Source organism: Notothenia rossii, assembly GCF_949606895.1.
Source record: "Notothenia rossii genome assembly, chromosome: 4".
Taxonomy (NCBI): domain Eukaryota; kingdom Metazoa; phylum Chordata; class Actinopteri; order Perciformes; family Nototheniidae; genus Notothenia; species Notothenia rossii.
The window spans coordinates 27966533-27985364 of record NC_136902.1 but is presented as its reverse complement, the minus strand read 5'-3'; the positions used below and the strand labels follow the sequence as shown (position 1 = coordinate 27985364).

Here is an 18832-nt window from a genome sequence, read left to right as displayed (position 1 = left end):
TTGAGTAGTGTGTTACTGATGGTAGCCTTTGTTACTTTGGTCCCAGCTCTCTGTAGGTCATTGACTAGGTCCCCCCGTGTGGTTCTGGGATTTTTGCTCACCGTTCTTGTGATCATTTTGACCCCACGGGGTGAGATCTTGCGTGGAGCCCCAGATCGAGGGAGATTATCAGTGGTCTTGTATGTCTTCCATTTTCTCATAATTGCTCCCACAGTTGATTTCTTCACACCAAGCTGCTTACCTATTGCAGATTCAGTCTTCCCAGCCTGGTGCAGGTCTACAATTTTGTTTCTGGTGTCCTTTGACAGCTCTTTGGTCTTGGCCATAGTGGAGTTTGGAGTGTGACTGTTTGAGGTTGTGGACAGTAGGGCTGTGCAATTTAATCGATCCTGCGATATATATCGATATTTTGTTTCCCGAGAAAGTTTCGATATTTCAGCCGCGGGTATCGATACATTAACTCCCATTCAAATCCCCCGTGTTCCGCCTGGCACTCTGCTCGCTGCCCATTCCCCCCCGTTCGCTTTGCATGAAGAGCGATTACGTCAGCCAGCCGAGCCGCTAGTGTCGCTGTAGAGCATTTCTAGATACACAGACGCCGGTGTCTTCTTCTCGCAGTGAGTGCGAAGCGGTTCAGGAGAATGGCGGCAAACATTAACCACACTGGAGAGGGTCTTCTCTACCGCCGGAGATATCGGCCCAATCCCAAACCACTCCCTCGACGGAGTGAACTCCGTCTGTAGCCACACTCGCAGCTCAACGAGGCTCCCTCCTGTCAGATGGAGGGAGTAAATACAGCAGCAAGCTTTGCGACGGCCTCCCCTCTCTCCGGCAGAAACAGGAAATGCCGTAACTGTATGTAACAAAGGTTTCAAATCAGCATCTCTTAGACAAAAAGTTTAAATTAATAACTCAAATAAAACTCCAAACATCTTTCATTGTGTTTCAAAGCTCTTTTAGTTTTAAACCTGATGTTTATAAGCTTCTTAGTTTTTGCAACGGTCTGTAAATATACACAACTTTATAATAAAATGCACACATTTACCTTTTTCTAGACTAAACACAGGTATGATCGTAGTTAAAACATATGAGGTTATCATGAGGTTGTTAACTTCACAGTTTATTAGTGGATGTTTGCTGGAACTACTTGTTAACAGCTTGACAGCAGCGGACACACACAGCGCGACTCCGGTCAGGTAGAGACCGGTCTCAAGTCAGCACCACTGCAGAATCGCTGTTTGAGGGCTTGATAGCCCACTCCCCCTCCACACCGCTCCACACTCGTAGGCGGACCCTCCGCGTGAACGCGCAAACGGAGGGGTAGGGTGTAGGGGGCGGTTTGGGAATGGGCCATCGTCACTGCTCAGAGAAGTGCACTTCTCCCAGACCACGTTGATCAGGTTATATTCCTGAACAAAAATCTGAAGAGAATGTAGATGCAGTTATGTAGAGAGGAGCCTTTCTGTTTAGTGTTGTTGGCTTAAATGTTACTCTTTTGGACTTGAATTATTGGCAGGTACATTTTACATTAAATGTTGTTCTTAGTGACTTGAATTATTGGCTACCTCATATTCTGTGTTAAGCTAAAAATGCTGTAAAAGAATCTGTTCAGAACAGGCCACCTGCTGCACCTTTTAATTCTCCATTGTCCATTGTGATACTGCACTTTATGTACTTACGTTTCAAAGGCTTGTAAGCTATAGTTGGCACTGTTTCAATAAATGACATTTTTTTTCTCACCACATCTTTTGAGTCATTTTGTCCAGCATTTGCAAGCTGTAGACTCTCTGTCTAGTCAGAGCCATATATTGTATAATTGATGCTTTCAGTTTTCAGTTGAATTAATTCAATCCAAGTCAATGGAACACTCACAAGATGTCACCAAAATCACACTGTCCCTTTAGAATCTTTCAGAAAATGATGTAAGTGTATCAAATTATATCGAATCGTATCGAATCGTATCGTTGGCTGAATATCGTGATATATATATCGTATCGTGAGCTCAATATCGTGTATCGTATCGTATCGTGAGATTAGTGTATCGCTACAGCCCTAGTGGACAGGTGTCTTTTATACTGATAACGAGTTCAAACAGGTGCCATTAATACAGTTAACGAGTGGAGGACAGAGGAGGCTCTTAAAGAAGAAGTTACAGGTATGTGAGAGCCAGAAATCTTGTTTGTTTGTAGGTGACCAAATACTTATTTTCCACCATAATTTGCAAATAAAGTCTTTAAAAATCAGACAATGTGATTTTCTAGATTTTTTTTCTCATTTTGTCTTTCATAGTTGAAGTGTACCTAGGAAGAAAATTACAGGCCTCTCTCATCTTTTTAAGTGGGAGAACTTGCACAATTGGTGGCTGACTAAATACTTTTTTGCCCCACTGTGTGTATATATATATATATATATATATATATATATATATAAAATTATAAATGCCACTACTAATAATAATAATAATAATAATGCATTTCACCAGCATAAGAAATATAAACAAGACAATGCAGTATATAACAAATTAAATAAATTAAACAGAGGATGTGTGATGGATAATGATCAGGGTGGGTATGCGAGTTTGAAGAGATGTTTTGAGACGTGATTTGAAAATGGGGAGAGAGTCAGTGTTGCGGATGTCAGGTGGGAGGGAGTTCCAGAGGCGGGGTGCAGAGCAGCTGAAGGCTCTAGACCCCATTGTGGTTAAACGGAAGGGGGGTGCAGTGAAGTGGAGGGGGGACCTGAGAGTGTGGATGGGCGTGTTGATGTGCAGGAGGTCGGAGAGGTACAGAGGAGTGAGGTTATGGATGGCCTTAAAGGTGAGAAGCAGAATCTTAAAATCTATACGGGATTTGACGGGGTCTAAAAATCTAATCAAATCAAATCAATGTCAACCCAATCTAAATGGGATAAATGGTGATGTCAACAAAAATAACTCTATTGTTAGGGTATACATTTCAACTTGACAAATGGATTTCAATTTAGCAATTAATCCACATAAACATCTTTGTCTATGGTAAAGATGTCTGTGTAGTGACCAAATAAAACGTTTACTCTGAAACAAGCAGCATCCTTCCTTAGGCTCCATCCTTATGCATAACAGACAAACTAAAACTTTTAGCTTCAAAAGAATACCCGTAGCCAATCATTAACCAGAGTGCATTGACGCAAAATACAGCTCACTTTTAACAATTGATTTCTTCTTACCTCTACACCAGTGGTCACTAACCTTTTTAAGCCCAAGATCACCGACCTCGGACTAGGTGAAAGGCGAGATCTACCTATTGCAGAATTGAGTGAAAAAGACGGCCCAGACAATGCTTCCAATTTGAGGCCTTTTATATAGGCTAATTGCATCTGAATTACTGTTACAATGAAGGCTCCATAATCAGCTCACGGCATATAGGCAGGGGTAAAGTGCTATTGGGGGGCGGACCTCACCTCCTCTAAGGGGGTCCGGGGGGATGCTCCCCCGGGAAGATTTATTTTTAAATATTGAAGTTGAAAGCATCAATCTGTTGCACTTTGAGAGCAACATGAAGAGATCTATGGATACCTCTATCAGCACCCATATGAAACAGAACTGTAAACAGATTTTCTTTTTCTTTATGGATATTTTACAAATCCTCCCCTTTTAAACTGTATTCTTGTTTTACTGCCATATAGTAGGCTATTTCATACCTGTTTTTCATTTATTCTCTTATTGTTTGTATAACTATAATGATCTTATGAAGGTGTGCCGCGGAAATAATATTTTGAATAATTTGTGACAAAACCGTTCTAAACACTCAGAGAGTCCTTTAGCTCACCTGAGCCCCTCAGTCTGAGAGGACTCGCCGCAGCTTGTTGTGGAAACAGCTCCTTATCCTTATGTCCGTTAATGCAGCTAGCTAACCAGATGCTAACATCACGGTCCCTGCTAGTGTAACAGTGTAAATAATTAATGTGTGTTTTATTAAATCCTGTTAAACTGGGACTACAGCCATAGTTTTGTAATTTTATTTTATTTTTGAAAAGCCGCAGCCGGAAGCTAGTGTTGCGCTGAATGTGGTGCATTTTGGGAATCCGTCAGTGTTAGAGGATTCTTAGCTTTGGGTGAGTTGTTGCTCTGTTCACTCAGTTGTAAATATAATAATAATTGTGATCTACGTGTACTATTCTGTGTATAATCTATCTGCATTTATTGGTTATATTTTATGTTTAACTAAATGTCTTTAGATTCCGTAGTGTATCACTTTTTAAAAGAATTGTACATAAACCAAGAGTGAGCCGTTAGCCGCTAACGTCGTGGAGTACATGTGGCATTTACGTCACTGATGTGAAACTTTCCTTTGTAGAGCAACATCTCACTGTTCTGTGGCTAAACTGTGGATCTGTGTGTCTATTCCATGGTTTGCAGGTATGTTTATTTTGAGCTGTTAAATGTTTTTATTGAATACTGTTCATCTAAGTAATTTGATTCATCTTTATCGTCACAATTACAAACTAAATTGTTTTATGTTTGTAATAAATGTTATTGGGTTTCTTTATGTTTGTATTTAGAATCCTTTTTCTCTAAACAAATGATACCACTATACGATCACTGTAAGAGTGTTAGAGGATTCGTAGCTTTGGAGCAACATCTCACTATACTGTGGCTAAACTGTGGATCTGTGTGTCTATTCCATGGTTTGCAGTATAAAAGCTGATTGATATCTCAAACTGACTCTGGTGAAGTACAAGAAAGCAACAGCAACACCCAAGTGTCACACTTGCACCGGTCCCCCTCTCTCCCTCTCTCTCCCCCACTCCCTCTCTCCCTCACACTAAATGCGCATGTGTGTGCGCATGCCCACACACACAGAGCCGAGCTTGAATGACACAAGCACACGTGTATTTCCATGCAACTCTCTGATTGGTCTGCTGTCTTGCCTCTGTTGCGTTCACTGAACACGGGAAATTACAGTCCTGCCGTCGTCTCTTGTGTCATGATGAGGTTCACGTAAAGCACGGTTAATGTATTATATTATTGAGGTGTCTTAAATATACGTCAATCAAGTGGCACCTGCTAACGGGGTGGTGGATGATAGGTTTACATCTAAAAACGTATTTTTCATACATTATTATTTTAATTAAATTTTTCTTTCTTTTATTACTTTTTTTTTTTTTTTTTTTTTTTTTTTTTTTTTTTAAAGGTCCGCGATCTACCCGCACCACACTCACGATCGACCGGTCGACCGCGATCGACTGGTTGACGAACACTGCTCTACACCAATGACATGGCCTACCAGCTGCAGAAAAATCTATTTATTGTGTTGAGTCACTCTTTGCCGCTGCCTGGTGTGTTTACAGCCTCACAAGGCAAGGATCTTAGTTATCTGAGTGGAGATTTGAGTCGAACTACTGCTCTTTTTTACTGAAAGGACCCAGGCGAGGTTATATATACTGCTCACATGAAGATGTCGCCCTATGGAGTTATTCTAGGAAAATCCAACTGGGAGAAGGTTCCCCAAGGAGGTGTTTAAGGATATTACTTGGGAACATTTATGGCAGGGCTATTCAATTAGTTTGGAATGGGGGGGTTGCGGACCCGTTTGGAGTGGGTTGCAGATGTACGAGTGAAGAAAAAATAATGTTTTATTAATTTTTTTCAAACTTTTATTTTGAAGGCCTCATTTTCTAACGCTTTGCATGCAGTCGGCGTTGGACTGGAAGTACCGGAGACCATAAACGGTTTTGAAAACTTCTGTCACGTAGTGATCATCTTCTCAATAAAACATCTTTGCTGATATTTTTTCGAGTCTTCTGGCCAATCTGAATCAAGATTGTTGCCGGAAGTCCCCACGGTGAATAACTTTGCGGGAGAACTATTCTTTATACATCCATGGGTACAACTTCAGATAGAAATGAACACATCATTAAATAAGACCCCCCGGTTTGATGATTGACAGGTCACAGAACAATGGGAGCTATCTACCCTTACCCACAATTTAAAGTAATTCACACAGACTATCTCCTCCTTGCTCTTCTCTCTGTGAGGAGCAGCAGGTTCAGCTGTCAGAACAAAGTGAAAAACAAACAATGGCATAAAATATTATTAATATGTCGGGTAGTAATAGATTTGTTTATTTTCTTCTCAGAGTGTACCAGAATGCGTAGTTTATATGTTAATATTTCAAAAATCTTCTGGGGGAGAATCCCCCCTTCTGGGGTTGTGTTTTCAGCATGTGTGTGTATCCACAAGTCAACAGCTGGTTTTGGGTCAAAAGTCTCAAAAGTAATCAAATAAGTATGTGAACATAACTAATAACCTACCATAGCCAATAACAAATTAATGTAACTTATTTTATTTATTTTGTTCATTCATATCTTATTTTACCTTAAAATTTATTTATGCTTTTTTTTTTACCTCTCCAGTTGTAAAGGATATTTTTGGTTACTGTCCTATAGTATACATTGGAATGATTTCAAACCTGTTTATCCCAATAATTATAAAGGAGTGCCTTGGAAATATGTGTTTACATAAATTGTGACCAAACCGTTTGAACTTAGACTAAAGTTAACTATCTAAACACTCAGAGTCCTTACCTCACTGAGCTGTAGTTATCAGCCTCTCAGTCTGACTGGAGAAGACTCTCCCTCCACATTATTGTAGAAACGTCTTCTTCTTATATCCATTAAACCAGCTAGCACCAGATTCTAATAACAACAGCACCGGTACCGGTGCACCCTCCCTCTCTCCCTCGCTCACTCGCATTTTGGCTGTGAGCTACAGGTGCCAGATAAGCCAACATCTCCCATTTTCATCACTTACAGCGCCCATCGTACAGGGCAAATGAAAAGTGTAACCGGGGTGAAAAGGGTGTTACATTTACTTAACTATGAATGTTGTTACATCAAGGCCGAAAATTAGGATGAGCACCAACGGTCAAAAATGATTTTTTTCCCTCCCAGAGCTGCCAGCGAAGTGCCTCCCCAGATCTGGCGCCCTAGGCGAACATCTATTACGCCAGTGCTACGGGCCGGCCCTGAGTTCATATCATAGGTTCATATGCAACTCGCAAATATATTTCCCTCTCTCTCTCTTCTCTCTCCTCTTCTCTCTTCTCTCTCTCCCTCTCTCAATGTTGGTACGCAAATGCACCTTTCTTCAAATGACCCAGTGCTCTTTTTTTGGCGGAGGTGCGCATGCAGACCTGCGCACCAGTTATGTGCAGCCCTGGTTATTAGAAAGGAAATGCATTAGAGACGTTTTATTAGAACTCAAGGATGTACAAATATAACTTTTGTTAGCTCACATGGTAACTCACAAGATCCCTTTAATTTATTTATTTGAATAAGTGAAAATGACCACCAATGACCAACAACAGTTCATGGAGGCTTGTTACCAACCGATCCTGTGGACTGACATAAAAAAGCCTTTACATTATATCTTTTAACAACTAGAGTAGTGCTGAAAGGTAGTCCAAATTATGTAGTTTTTTTCCCTTTGATTTCCCTTTCAAATGTTGAAGAGCTTTTTATGACTCTTTCGAGGTAATTTGGTATTGGTCACATTTTGCTTTGGGCTTGCTCTTTCCCATCTAAGTAAACACATATTTTTGAAAAGTGTTTTCGTTAATGCATATTTAATGTTTTTTTCTTTTTCTTACAACTTTTTCTTTTGATTCAACAGAGTCCAAACAATTCTCTAAATAAATAAAAACATTTAAATGGCATGGGTTTTTCATAACAGTCTTTACTCAACCATCAAAATAAACATGTAAGCCCAATTTGCAGTTCCCTAAAACAAATGTTTATGCATTTTGTCCATCTTAGTACAATTAGTACAAGGTGCTTGGGCTGTGCTTAATACACTCTAAACACTCCTTTGATCCCATGTGTTTCTGTTAACAGATGTAGCCCATCAGTATCAAAGAGCAGCAGAAAAGCGATACGGACTGACAGCATTGTCATATCAATTCTCCTCCCCTACTAAGACACATCTCACTTAGGCAGGAGTGAACGATAGGGCCCATGGAACGCCACTATACAAATGATTGCTAGTCCATAGTTGCACCTGTCAAATACAGTTAACCATCTGGGACACCGTAGACGAAAAAAGGGGAAGAGAATAGATAAGCTCCATTTAGTCTGGGAGGTGATGTCCCTTAAATTGCAGTGGCAGCTGTAAAAAGGCTTGTGCTCGCACGCTGAATAAACGGAAAGTGAGATAAAGGAAAGCATCAGGCTGGAGAGAATAATCTTGGCAGAGGTATGTCAAGGCCATCGCAGCCATCTTTAATTTGAAGAATGTAGCGACCTGTTACCCCAAAAGGATGAAATGTTATCAGAATTGTGTACTCAATTTTGTTTTTCCTTTGTAAGCAACCAAATACACTTAAAGGAAGTAAGATGTAATATGATGAATATGCATATTTTATAGTAACTTCAATATTTCCTTTATATGTAGGGGATGTTTCTCAACAGAACATGTAAGTGCATAATTTAAAATGTCCAGAATATGAGAATATGGAGGATTTGACATGGTCGTCCACATCAGATGATAATGTTTCTGTCCCTAGTGTTTTTAATTTTCTTAGTGTATTTTAATTTAATTGTGTTTACACTGATACAATGAATGTGTTGGTACTAGTTAGAATTCAGGGTTAGATTAGTTTCTAAGGTATTTTGTTAGTGTTTCTTAGATTGTTTTTCCAAGCTTCAAATAGCTAATCAGTCTCATATCTCCATTTTGTTTTAGGATTGAACTTGTAACTGTTTGTGAATAAATGAATTTAATTGAATGTGTCATGTGCAATTACTATCAAGGCTGAGTATGTGCTGTGAAGGCCTTACTGTGTTGTGGCAGTCAGCATTGATCAGCTCCAGCAGCTGGCTCTCAAACTTTTCCAGGGACGGCTGGAGGGAGATGGTCAGTTTGTTCAGGGTGAAGGGCAGCATCTTGAGCAGCTGAGGCCTCAGCAGAGCGTCCCCTGGTGACAGCACAAAACATAGCATCACATATCGACATGCCGTGACATTTACCTGATGATTCTGTTTGCATCTCAGAAAAAAACATATTTTCCGTCTGGGTTGCTTCGGAGGTAAACATAAACTGAAAAGCACCATCTAGTATAATAAATGTGAGAAAACAGGTTGTAAAACCGATGTTCGGTATATTCCTCTTTGTGACCCATTTTCAGAAGTTCCCAGACAGTCTCTGTCATCCCCATGAAATGTATCAAGGCAGTTCTAGAAACTTAAAAAAGAGAGGTCAGGTGGAAAACTCGATTTGATGCAGTGTTACAGTACAGCCATACTGATTCTACTTATGTGGGTGTTATCTTTTGAAGTAAGCTAAACTCTATGTTACTTTATCACAAGTTTCAGCATTTGTGCCATTTTATGAAAAAACACTTGCTGTTTCACGGCAGCTTTACTTGTTGATATGTCTGCCTCACCCTGAACTCAAGAGCTGCTCAATGTCATATCCCTGAGTATGTGCTTTACAGTTTGTTATTTTGTTTGTTTGTTTGTTTTTATTAATAAACATACACATTGGTGACATGAGCGTTAACCCCTCTGTACCACATTGGGAATAAAAAAACGTGTAACATGCCACAAATAAGGGTTGACTCTCCAAGTAGGACTACTACTGTGTAAAATGGCCATGGCCACATATAAGTTTGAGCCACATGTTTACATATTTCATCATATGAGATTGATATAATGTGTACGTAGCAACTGTGTGGTTAAGCTTCACCAAGAGTGACGGTTGATGTGCCAAGTACGAGCAAATGCCAGTGGCAGCAAATCATTAGATTCCGAGTTTTTTCAGTTATTAAAACATTGTACAAAATATTGCCGATGACAAGGGTTCCATAAAATAATAGGTCCCAGGGGGCCATTGAACCCCCAGACCTTTTGCCCCTGCGCTGAACTGTGAATGAGAGTAGATGAAGAAAACAACTGATAAAGTGCCACCCAAGAAGGGCTACTATTTTATAAATATGTCCAAGGCAAAGTGTAAGTGCTATCTTAATTTCTAAGTATTACTTAGTTGGTATTAAAGAAGCAATATTGGTGCGTAGAAATTATGTGAGATGATAGAGGCGCCAAAAGAACACCTGCAACTTGTGCCGGAGCGCAATAAATCGACACCTTTATTGCAAAATGAAGAACAGTGTGTACTGGCCCACTTTAAGCACTGTCATGGAGGAATCTATGACCTGGGTGAAGAAACAAGCCAGCGCACTCTTTTTTTGGTAGCAGATGTACTGTACGCATGGTAAGATCTCACTCTTTGATTTTAAATGTATATAAATGTTGCTGAGGGACAACATCTCCATCTAAATGACTGCTCCATTGATCTGTGGCATGCTGCCTAATGTCAATCACTAGAGTATTTACACCACAGAGAGATACCACAGCTGCTGTCAAACAATCCAACAAAAACTGTTTCCATCTGGCGTAAATTGTATCAGAATCGATTTGTGAAAGCATTTGAGCCAATGGGCAAAGCAGGGAGGCCTGTGAAGTCGACTATTACCCCTTTCTAACACAACAAGGAGAAATAACCAGTGTGATTGTAATCTCTTCAAGAGTAATGTAGCCATCAAGCATTTCATTGCAGCCCCTTGTCTCGGGAGCGAAGAGTTGGACTGTTCTGAATGCGGCGTGCATATCAAACTGGTGGCTGTGGTCTTAAAAGGAAGCTTAGGTCTCCGCTGCTCACAGCCCCAGAACATGAAGAGGATTAGCCGGCTACCATAGCTCCCACTGACTCCCAATGATTATAGCTCCGCACTGTCAGACTTCATTACATTCCCCCTTAGAAACTCACTTTCTAAGTACTGTAGACATCTCAACTCCTGATGGGAATAAGTTTCCACTATTAAGTACCATGATGACTGTCCTGTTTGTTCATTCGATGTTGGAGAAAGGCTATTTGTTTTGTAAGATTGCACCTGATATGTGCTGAAGGTGTTTGGTTGAGACATATTTTGATTGATCTAGCTTGAGTTTAGGTGACTTTTTTTATTTGCTTCAACTTTTTTTTCTTTTTAAATGGGCATTTTGGGTTTTCCCTTTCCTGTAGTGTGTTATATATATGTTTATGTGCATGCATGTTTTGGTCTGCAAAAGGCTAAAATCCCAAAGTTCACGCCAGAGGGAGTTTCTCTCCAACGCACTTCCTCCCTTCCTGAAACGCCTTGATTGTAGTTATTTTACTTCAGTTACATAGTGACATCACAAGGTAACACTCATGATTCTATTGGCTAGCGCTCAAACACTTAAAGGTTAAAGGAGGGGACATTTATAAGCGGTTGACCAATCATAACAGAGCTGGCCAGCTAACCAATAAGAGCAGACTGGGCTCTGGTTTCAGACAGTGTGAAAATAGCAGCACAAAATAAAAGCACTTTTTGAACATTAAAGCATGTACAATTGTCAAAGTAGAGGCAAAATATACAAATGTGAAACCTGGAAAATGAGCATTATTGGCCCACTCTAAATGAGGACTAATGTGCATCTGTAGTGTAAGAATCTCCTACGTATTTTTTTATTTTGTTCTCATCTGAAAGAAATACATTTTGACGAGTTAGGGAATAACACAAACGATACACTGAACAACAAGTAGTCTAGACTAGAGTTTGTCAATAGACTAAATATGCATTACTTACTCTCATCAAGGACGGCCAATGCTAATTTTGTTTACCTTGTAAATCTGAAAATGTGTGCAGAATAGGGCACAGAAATTATGCGAAAATGGTATAGATGGAAAAGGAAAGGAATATGGTGATGGTTGAAGAGAATCTGCATAGAGAGTTGGAGAGTGAGGTTAACTTCAGGTGAGCTGAAATTAGATGGGGGGGGATTCAAAATAAAGGATTCATACAGCTTTTCAACGGTATAATTCAAGCACTTTTAACCTTTTCCAAATATGTTTAGATTATCAAAGCCTTTGTCATCACATCTAAAGAGGTACATTAAATGCATGTACGAGATCTGCTCCATATCTGGTGTGAGATGCTAGGAGAAAACAAACCAATATGAAGGGATTGTTTAATTTGAAATATTACAATGGTTTACCTGTCGGAGAAGTTGCAAGTCCTGGAATGTTCTCATTTCCAGATATGAGGACATTCTCAGGAAGGAGGTGCATCACGGAAACCAACGCCTGGTGGTTTTTTAACACATATTCGAAATGTGCTCCGTCTATAGTCTTTAGGTGACTGCTGTCTGCAAAAAAAGACATTACATTACATATTACCCAAAGCGACTTTCAATAAAGCCCCTGTCACACTCTCCCGAAATTGACACCCGATGGACACACGATTAAAGGAGAGGTGTCATGGCCATTTCCACTGATCATAATTCCATTGTTGAGGTATACTAAAATAGAAAAATACTGTGCAATTTTCCAAACTCACATTGGTTTCGCATACAGCATCCCTGTAAAGTATGTGTATTCAGCAGTATTCACTTTCTCCACTAAACGGCTCGCTGCAGCGTGGATGAGGCACAAGGTATGAGGTAGACATGGTCATCCTTCAAGCAGGTCCTCCAATGACAAGCGAGGACCCACAATTCCTGAAAGCACCGACCATTTTGAAGGTGAGCAAAGTGGTGTTTGATGCGCTGCGTATGTTCGGCTTCCTTCAAGCCTGAAAAGCATCACAATCTCTCACTGTGACAGGGTTAATGATTGCACCTTCAAAAGCATCAGTGACAATCAATACAGCAAGTTCCATTCACAACCATAGGCTGTCTCAACATGACAGTGAGCGATCTGAAGGTGAGCCGTAGTGTTAAGTGAAATGGTGGTCATGTCTGAGACAATCCAGTATGTGTTTTGTTTCATAATTATCATGGTAAACAGGGTTTGTAAAAAAGCCTTAAAAGGTCACCTGTCAGGCAGAATCCACTTTTTCATGTCTTTTATACATAAGCATGTGTCCTCCCCTCTGTGTAAAAGGATTCTGAAAGTTTCAGGAAAAAAGATTTGCTCTCTTTTTGTCCTGATCCATTTATATAAAAACCTGTCTGAAAATGAGCTGATCAGATTTTGGCCACTTTATGATGTCGTAACGATTTTTGGCTTGTGTAACCATTAGCCAATAACCAACCAAGGTAACCCCCCCTCCCCCCTCCCCCACCTTATCACCTAAATCTCCTCCTAGAGCACCATTGTGTTCTTTTTAACCAAATATAGGGGCGTGGTGAGTGGCTCCTTATTTTATAAAGTATCAAACAGAGAATCAGCACTTTTGAAACAGGGCTGAAACAGAGGGGTTTATTGGATGCTACAATGATCTGCTTGGTTTTTCGAGCCAAATACTTCAGAGACTTGTTTTGTATATATCTGAGACCTATAATATATTAATGAAAAACAGTATAATAGGGGACCTTTAAAGGACCATGAACCACTTTTTGTAGTGCCTGTGCACATACCTTTCGCTTGCCTATCCTACTAATGGCAAACTGCCACTTGAGAAAATATGGCATTCAACCAGCCATTCAGCTTCTGCTCCCCTTCTTATGTCACAAGTTGGCTCATTATAAATCGGGCTTAAGAACTACCATTGCAAAAGGTGCACTTTTTTTTTCTCAAGACTACACTGCGGTGTGGGTTTTTATTGGAGCGGGAAAGGTTCCAGACACAGTAACACAAACATAATATGTTTCTTGAACATTAAAGAATGTTCAGTAGAAACCCCAAATACAAGGATAATCCTGGACATATACATTACAGGTGATATTTAAAATATTCTGTAAATGCATTAAGTATGCTGGGCTAAAACATTTATATAATTCAATATAAATGTATATAGGCCTCATATTCACTATAACAAAATACAATTTGAACCTTTGATTAACATAAAACGATAGACATACCCAACCCAATTAACTATATGGAGTATAAAAAGTCAAGCTATTGACCAATGCTTAACAACGATATACTTGAACCAACATCATAAGTAAACATCTGTAATTTTTAGGGATGTAACGATATACCGAATATCGCGGTATCGCGGTAAATAAATTTCCCAATACCGTCGTGAGACTGACAAAATCTACCGCGATTTTTAAAAAATAATAATTTTTAAAAAATATATATTTTTTTTTAAACACTTTTTTTTTTTTAAACCTTTATTTAACCAGGTGGTCCCATTGAGATCATCGATCTCTTTTTCAAGAGAGACCTGTCCAACATGGCAGCAAGTAGGTTACAACATGAAAATAAAACAACAGATAACACAAAAGGACATCGTATTTACAGGGCTACATTTACACACCTAGAGACATTGACAAGTACCAACCATATAGTTATATCTCGCCATGTCAATAAGCCTGGCGTTAGACTTTTTCGCTGTCCGTCATTTTGACAGACAGGATCGTAAAATATCCGTCATAATCCCTTATTACCCGTCGGGTCTGAACAGTTCACGATAGAGCATGCTCGTGAACTGTCAACGGGGGGTGGGGGGGGGGCGGTGTTATGCCGTGTGTGCATGCACCTCGCGGGACGCGCACAGCGTGAAGCAAAACCTCCCAGACATGTATTGATCTGTACGGCAAAGTACGGTTTGGGAACTATATCATTTCCTTTTGGAGGGCATGCATAACACGGCATAACACCAGAGCCTCGCTGCGGGGAAACGTTGGCGCTGTTCCGAGTTTGTTCTAATCTGTCAAAATGACAGACTGCTTTCAGATTTTTCCGTCATTGTTAAATAAAATATTCGGTTAACGCGACCACTGGTGTCCCAGCAACATCAGTACCAAGCGAGAGAGTTGTTTCCAGAGCAGGGGATATTGTAAATGCCCAAACACCCCAGCTTATAAATACCTGGAAATGTGGACATTCTCATATTCCTAAAAACCTGTCTGATGATGCTGAGTGAGTGACTAGTGAGTTTGAGTTGAGTTACTTGAAAAACTAAAGTGAAACTTGATTTATTTTATTGCAGGGTCTGATTATTAAATGTCCTTGTTTATTTGTGAGATGCAGTGGCATAAAGAAAATGCTTACTTTGTTGGGTAGTACCAGTAGGTACAAAAACACTGGTTTTCTTGTTCCAGTCTGTTACTGTCACTTTGTTTTTGACACTTTAAAATACTGCTATCCTACAAAAAGGCTGTAAAAATCAGATTTATTATGTAATAAAGAAATATTTTCCGAATAAAAAAATGTTTTATTGAAAAAAAAAAATTTATGATTTTTTTTCCTTCCCTTTATTATTCAATATCGCGATAAATACCGTACCGTGGACTTGTTATCGCGATATTATCGTACCGTGAGTTTTTGGTATCGTTACATCCCTAGTAATTTTTAAACTGAGAAAAGAAACGTGGCCAAATTACAAATGGATCATGATGGAATCAGATTAGTAGAATTCTGATAAGAAAACAGATTGTATGTTAAATTTGATTGAAATAATTTGTATCTTGAAGGCTTGAGAGATAGACATTTTTGTAATAAAGGAGTATTTTCTATATGAAACATCACAAAAATTGGAAGCTTAGCTCAGAGGAGAGCTGGGTACAATGTCCATTTTTTCTGTTGACAACTTTTCATCAATTCCCAGGCCAGTGCCTTTATCTTGAAAGCCACTGAAAGGGGATGGAGAGGGAAAGATGATGTAGTATATATTGCTGTGTTGTCCTCTTCTCCCAGTCCATCACTCATACCTGTCAAAGTCTTTAACTCTCTCTAACAGTGAACTTACTACAAATAATTGCTTATGTCTAAAGCCAAACAAATGGTTTGACAAAATCTCTGAGGTTGCAGTAAAGCTTCAACTCTGTGAGTTTCTCATTCTACAAATGGTTTCAGTGGCAACAGCAGCTTTTAATAAAAAGGTGCTTTTTACCATGAAACAGAAAAAGTAGGGTGGGGTTGAAGGAGAAGAAAAAAGAAAGGGGGGAAATCAAGCGGATAACTTTCTTGACACAGTTGGTGCCCAGGTGTCGGCAACTTTTTCATCATTTATTTCTCATTATTCATTATGCATCATGATTTCAGTCAGATGTTGTGCATAGATTAGAAAACTAGCCCAAATCTTTCCGTACAACAGTGGTGTGGTACCTCAAGAGTCAGTTGAGCAGCATCTTGGCAAGAGATGTGAAACCAAGGAATTCGGGGGGGAAATGGCTCAGCATCACACAAACAGAAGCAGTGGTTTTGGGAGATGGTTGAGTGTGGAAGAAGAAAGTGTCTAGATGAAAACAAATGGGGAGATTTTTTGAGAGAAGGTTGTGCAGCCAAGTTAGGTAAGAGGAAAGGGATTTTAAGTGCGAACCTGCAAGGTTTATAGAATGTGTATTTTATTATTTTATACCTATGTATTGTGTTAAGGCATCCCTACGTTAATTATTTAGCATGTTACGCCCCAAAGACCAATGTCAAATGGTGAAACGATCAACTGGGATGAAAGGATTATTCAATCAAACAAAAACTGGAAAACATGACCTTCTTCTTGCCTCTTGAATGAAAGGCTGTGATGCTTTATTTTTTATATACCGTAATTTTCGGACTATAAGGCGCACCTGAATATAAGCCGCAGCAGCGGCATAACTCTCGGTTCCACTTTTACTTTTGCGCGCTACCTGTCTCACTCTTTTCCGGCCTCCAGCTTTTCCTGCTGGAACCCGCCGCTTAAAGGTGGGGGTCCGCGGACCGGCCATAGAGCCCATAGAGTTAAAGGTGCTGGCCGTTAGCTGTAAAAATCCATAGATTAGCCGCACCGTTGTATAAACCGCAGCGTCGAAAAATGGGGGAAAAGGCGCGGCTTATAGTCCGAAAATTACGGTATATTATGTAAATGTGGGCGTTTTGTAATTGTGATCAGACACATCAACTCTTGTGCACCTTTTTCTATGATTTCCAGAAAGATTTGTTGTTGAAATAAAAACGCAGAAACACATAAGGTATATCTCATACAGATATGCCAGCCACTGTTCGATACACGAACATGGAACAAAAAAAAGCATTCTTTAAATATTTTACATTTGTATATTTAAGATTTGTTTCCAGCTTCTGAAATGGGTGAAATATTTTAAAGTTTTAAAATAAACTTGTATGTCAAATTATATAGACAAATCATATCATCTCTGTTTTTAAATTACCTTCAACATTTTAGGCGTGTTGTACTATGACATTTTGTTTTTCTCTGTATTCTTACTGGATGAGTAGAGCGTTTATTACATTCAAGATTTCAATATAACACAAACATTTAAGATGAATACATTAGGGACCAACAGAGTTAATGAAAATTGTTGTTATTAAATTATATTTCATCCTTCTAATTTTTTCAGCAAACATTAAAGGTGGGGTAGGTAAGTTTGAGAAACCGGCTCGAGATACACTTTTTGTTATATTCCATGGGATGATCTTAACATCCCGATAGCAATGAATATCTGAAGTGCTTTGGCAAAAAATCCATTAAAAAAAATGTCATCTGTGGAAGCCGTAGTACTGTAAAAAGCACCACCAATCATCTGAGCCGGCCTGGTTAAAATAACTGGATGGCCTACCCGCCTGTCAGCCTTCCATCTGTGCACAAACTTATCTCGTGCCCTTAATGTGCGCGTTCGTTTGTGTTGGAGGAGGGGCTCTGTAAGGAAGTGGCAGATTTCTTCCGGCTGTGTATTTTCAAATTCTAGCGCACTCGAGCTGATTCTCCAAAATTACCTACCCCACCTTTAAGTTCAAATCAAACTTATAAAGTTGAAAACTAAAGAAAGCAAAAGTAATCTTAGTGAGTTCAAATGTATTTAATTGTTTCTGTATTCCTGGGTTAAATTAGTATTGCTGCTCAAGATACGTACATAGTAAACAGGTATCAAAGAAACTTCTGAAACCGGTGAAAATGTTGGCAGAAGTTTTGTTGGGAAACCATTTACCAGAAAAGTTTTCAAGAACTGGGGAGAGTTTAAATCAAACCATTACATTGTAATCAGTGATAGAGATGCATCCTTTCGATAAAAACACAAAAAAGAACAGTTCAAATGCTGTAAAGAGTTTGCCAGGGCTCAAGCTGAGCCTAAAGTGCAACATGTTCCAGGTAAAGGAGCCACAACAGGGGAAAAGTGTGTAACTTCATTATGTTTGATGGAAGTTTGAAGCTCACCCAAACAGCAATAAAGCTTGGCGTGGGTGGTGAGAAACAAACACTTATGTGGGTTGCCTTTGAGTCAGATATGCAGGGAAAAGGCTTTTGAAGGCACCAGCAAACCTCTTTATCTTTGCCACAGAGAGGCTTTTCAGGATATCAGTGAGAAAATGTGTCATGTCACTACCTTTCTGTGCCCCACACAGACGTACACACAATAAATTGATGCATCGGGGTGTTGCTTCACATTAAGATATGCTAATGTGAACACAATGTACCATCTGTTTGTCCTCTCATCGCACTAAGAGGGTCCCAGAGAGCAGCCCTCCAGCTTTCTTATTCCATTTTTGCTTCTCTCTACTGCTTCCCCTTTCCTCACAGTTGGTCGAGAGGAGAAACTTAGAAGGGCCAATGAGCTTATTGCCTCCCTTCATGCTTGTTTCCTCCTTCTCTTTTTGACTTTCAAAAGCAACTTCCGTTCCTCTATCTCCTTTTCACATTTCCTGCCTCTTGACCCTGACTCCAGCTCTGGAATATAGAGAAGCTTTGACTTCACCATATTTTCTTTCTTCCTTAGTTTCAATGCTCCCTTTCTGTTTGAATTCAGATGTACTTCTCTCCAATTCATAGTTTAGCATGTGGGCTTTTTCCATTGAACCCTTACCCTTTCGTTCTGTCTTTAAACTAAGGAGAACATTTATTTTAAAATGTTGCTCAAAAGTGAAAAGCGTGTTTATCCAAAATTCCACAGTTTT

At 39.5% G+C, this 18832-nt stretch overlaps 1 protein-coding gene across 3 annotated transcripts in view; it reads right to left on the bottom strand.

Moving 5' to 3' along the window:
• nphp4 (nephronophthisis 4) overlaps positions 1-18832 on the bottom strand; it is a 225068-nt gene that overhangs the window by 164190 nt on the left and 42046 nt on the right. For 2 of the 3 annotated variants that reach the window (XM_079676360.1, XM_079676361.1), the window contains 2 exons: positions 12052-12201; positions 8815-8951 (listed from right to left, as the gene is read on the bottom strand). In XM_079676360.1, coding sequence (XP_079532486.1) covers positions 8815-8951; positions 12052-12201 — 287 coding nt within the window. Of the gene's footprint in view, positions 1-8814; positions 8952-12051; positions 12202-12392; positions 12553-16051; positions 16307-18832 lie in introns of those variants that run through there. The other variant, XM_079676362.1, reaches the window with a different exon arrangement.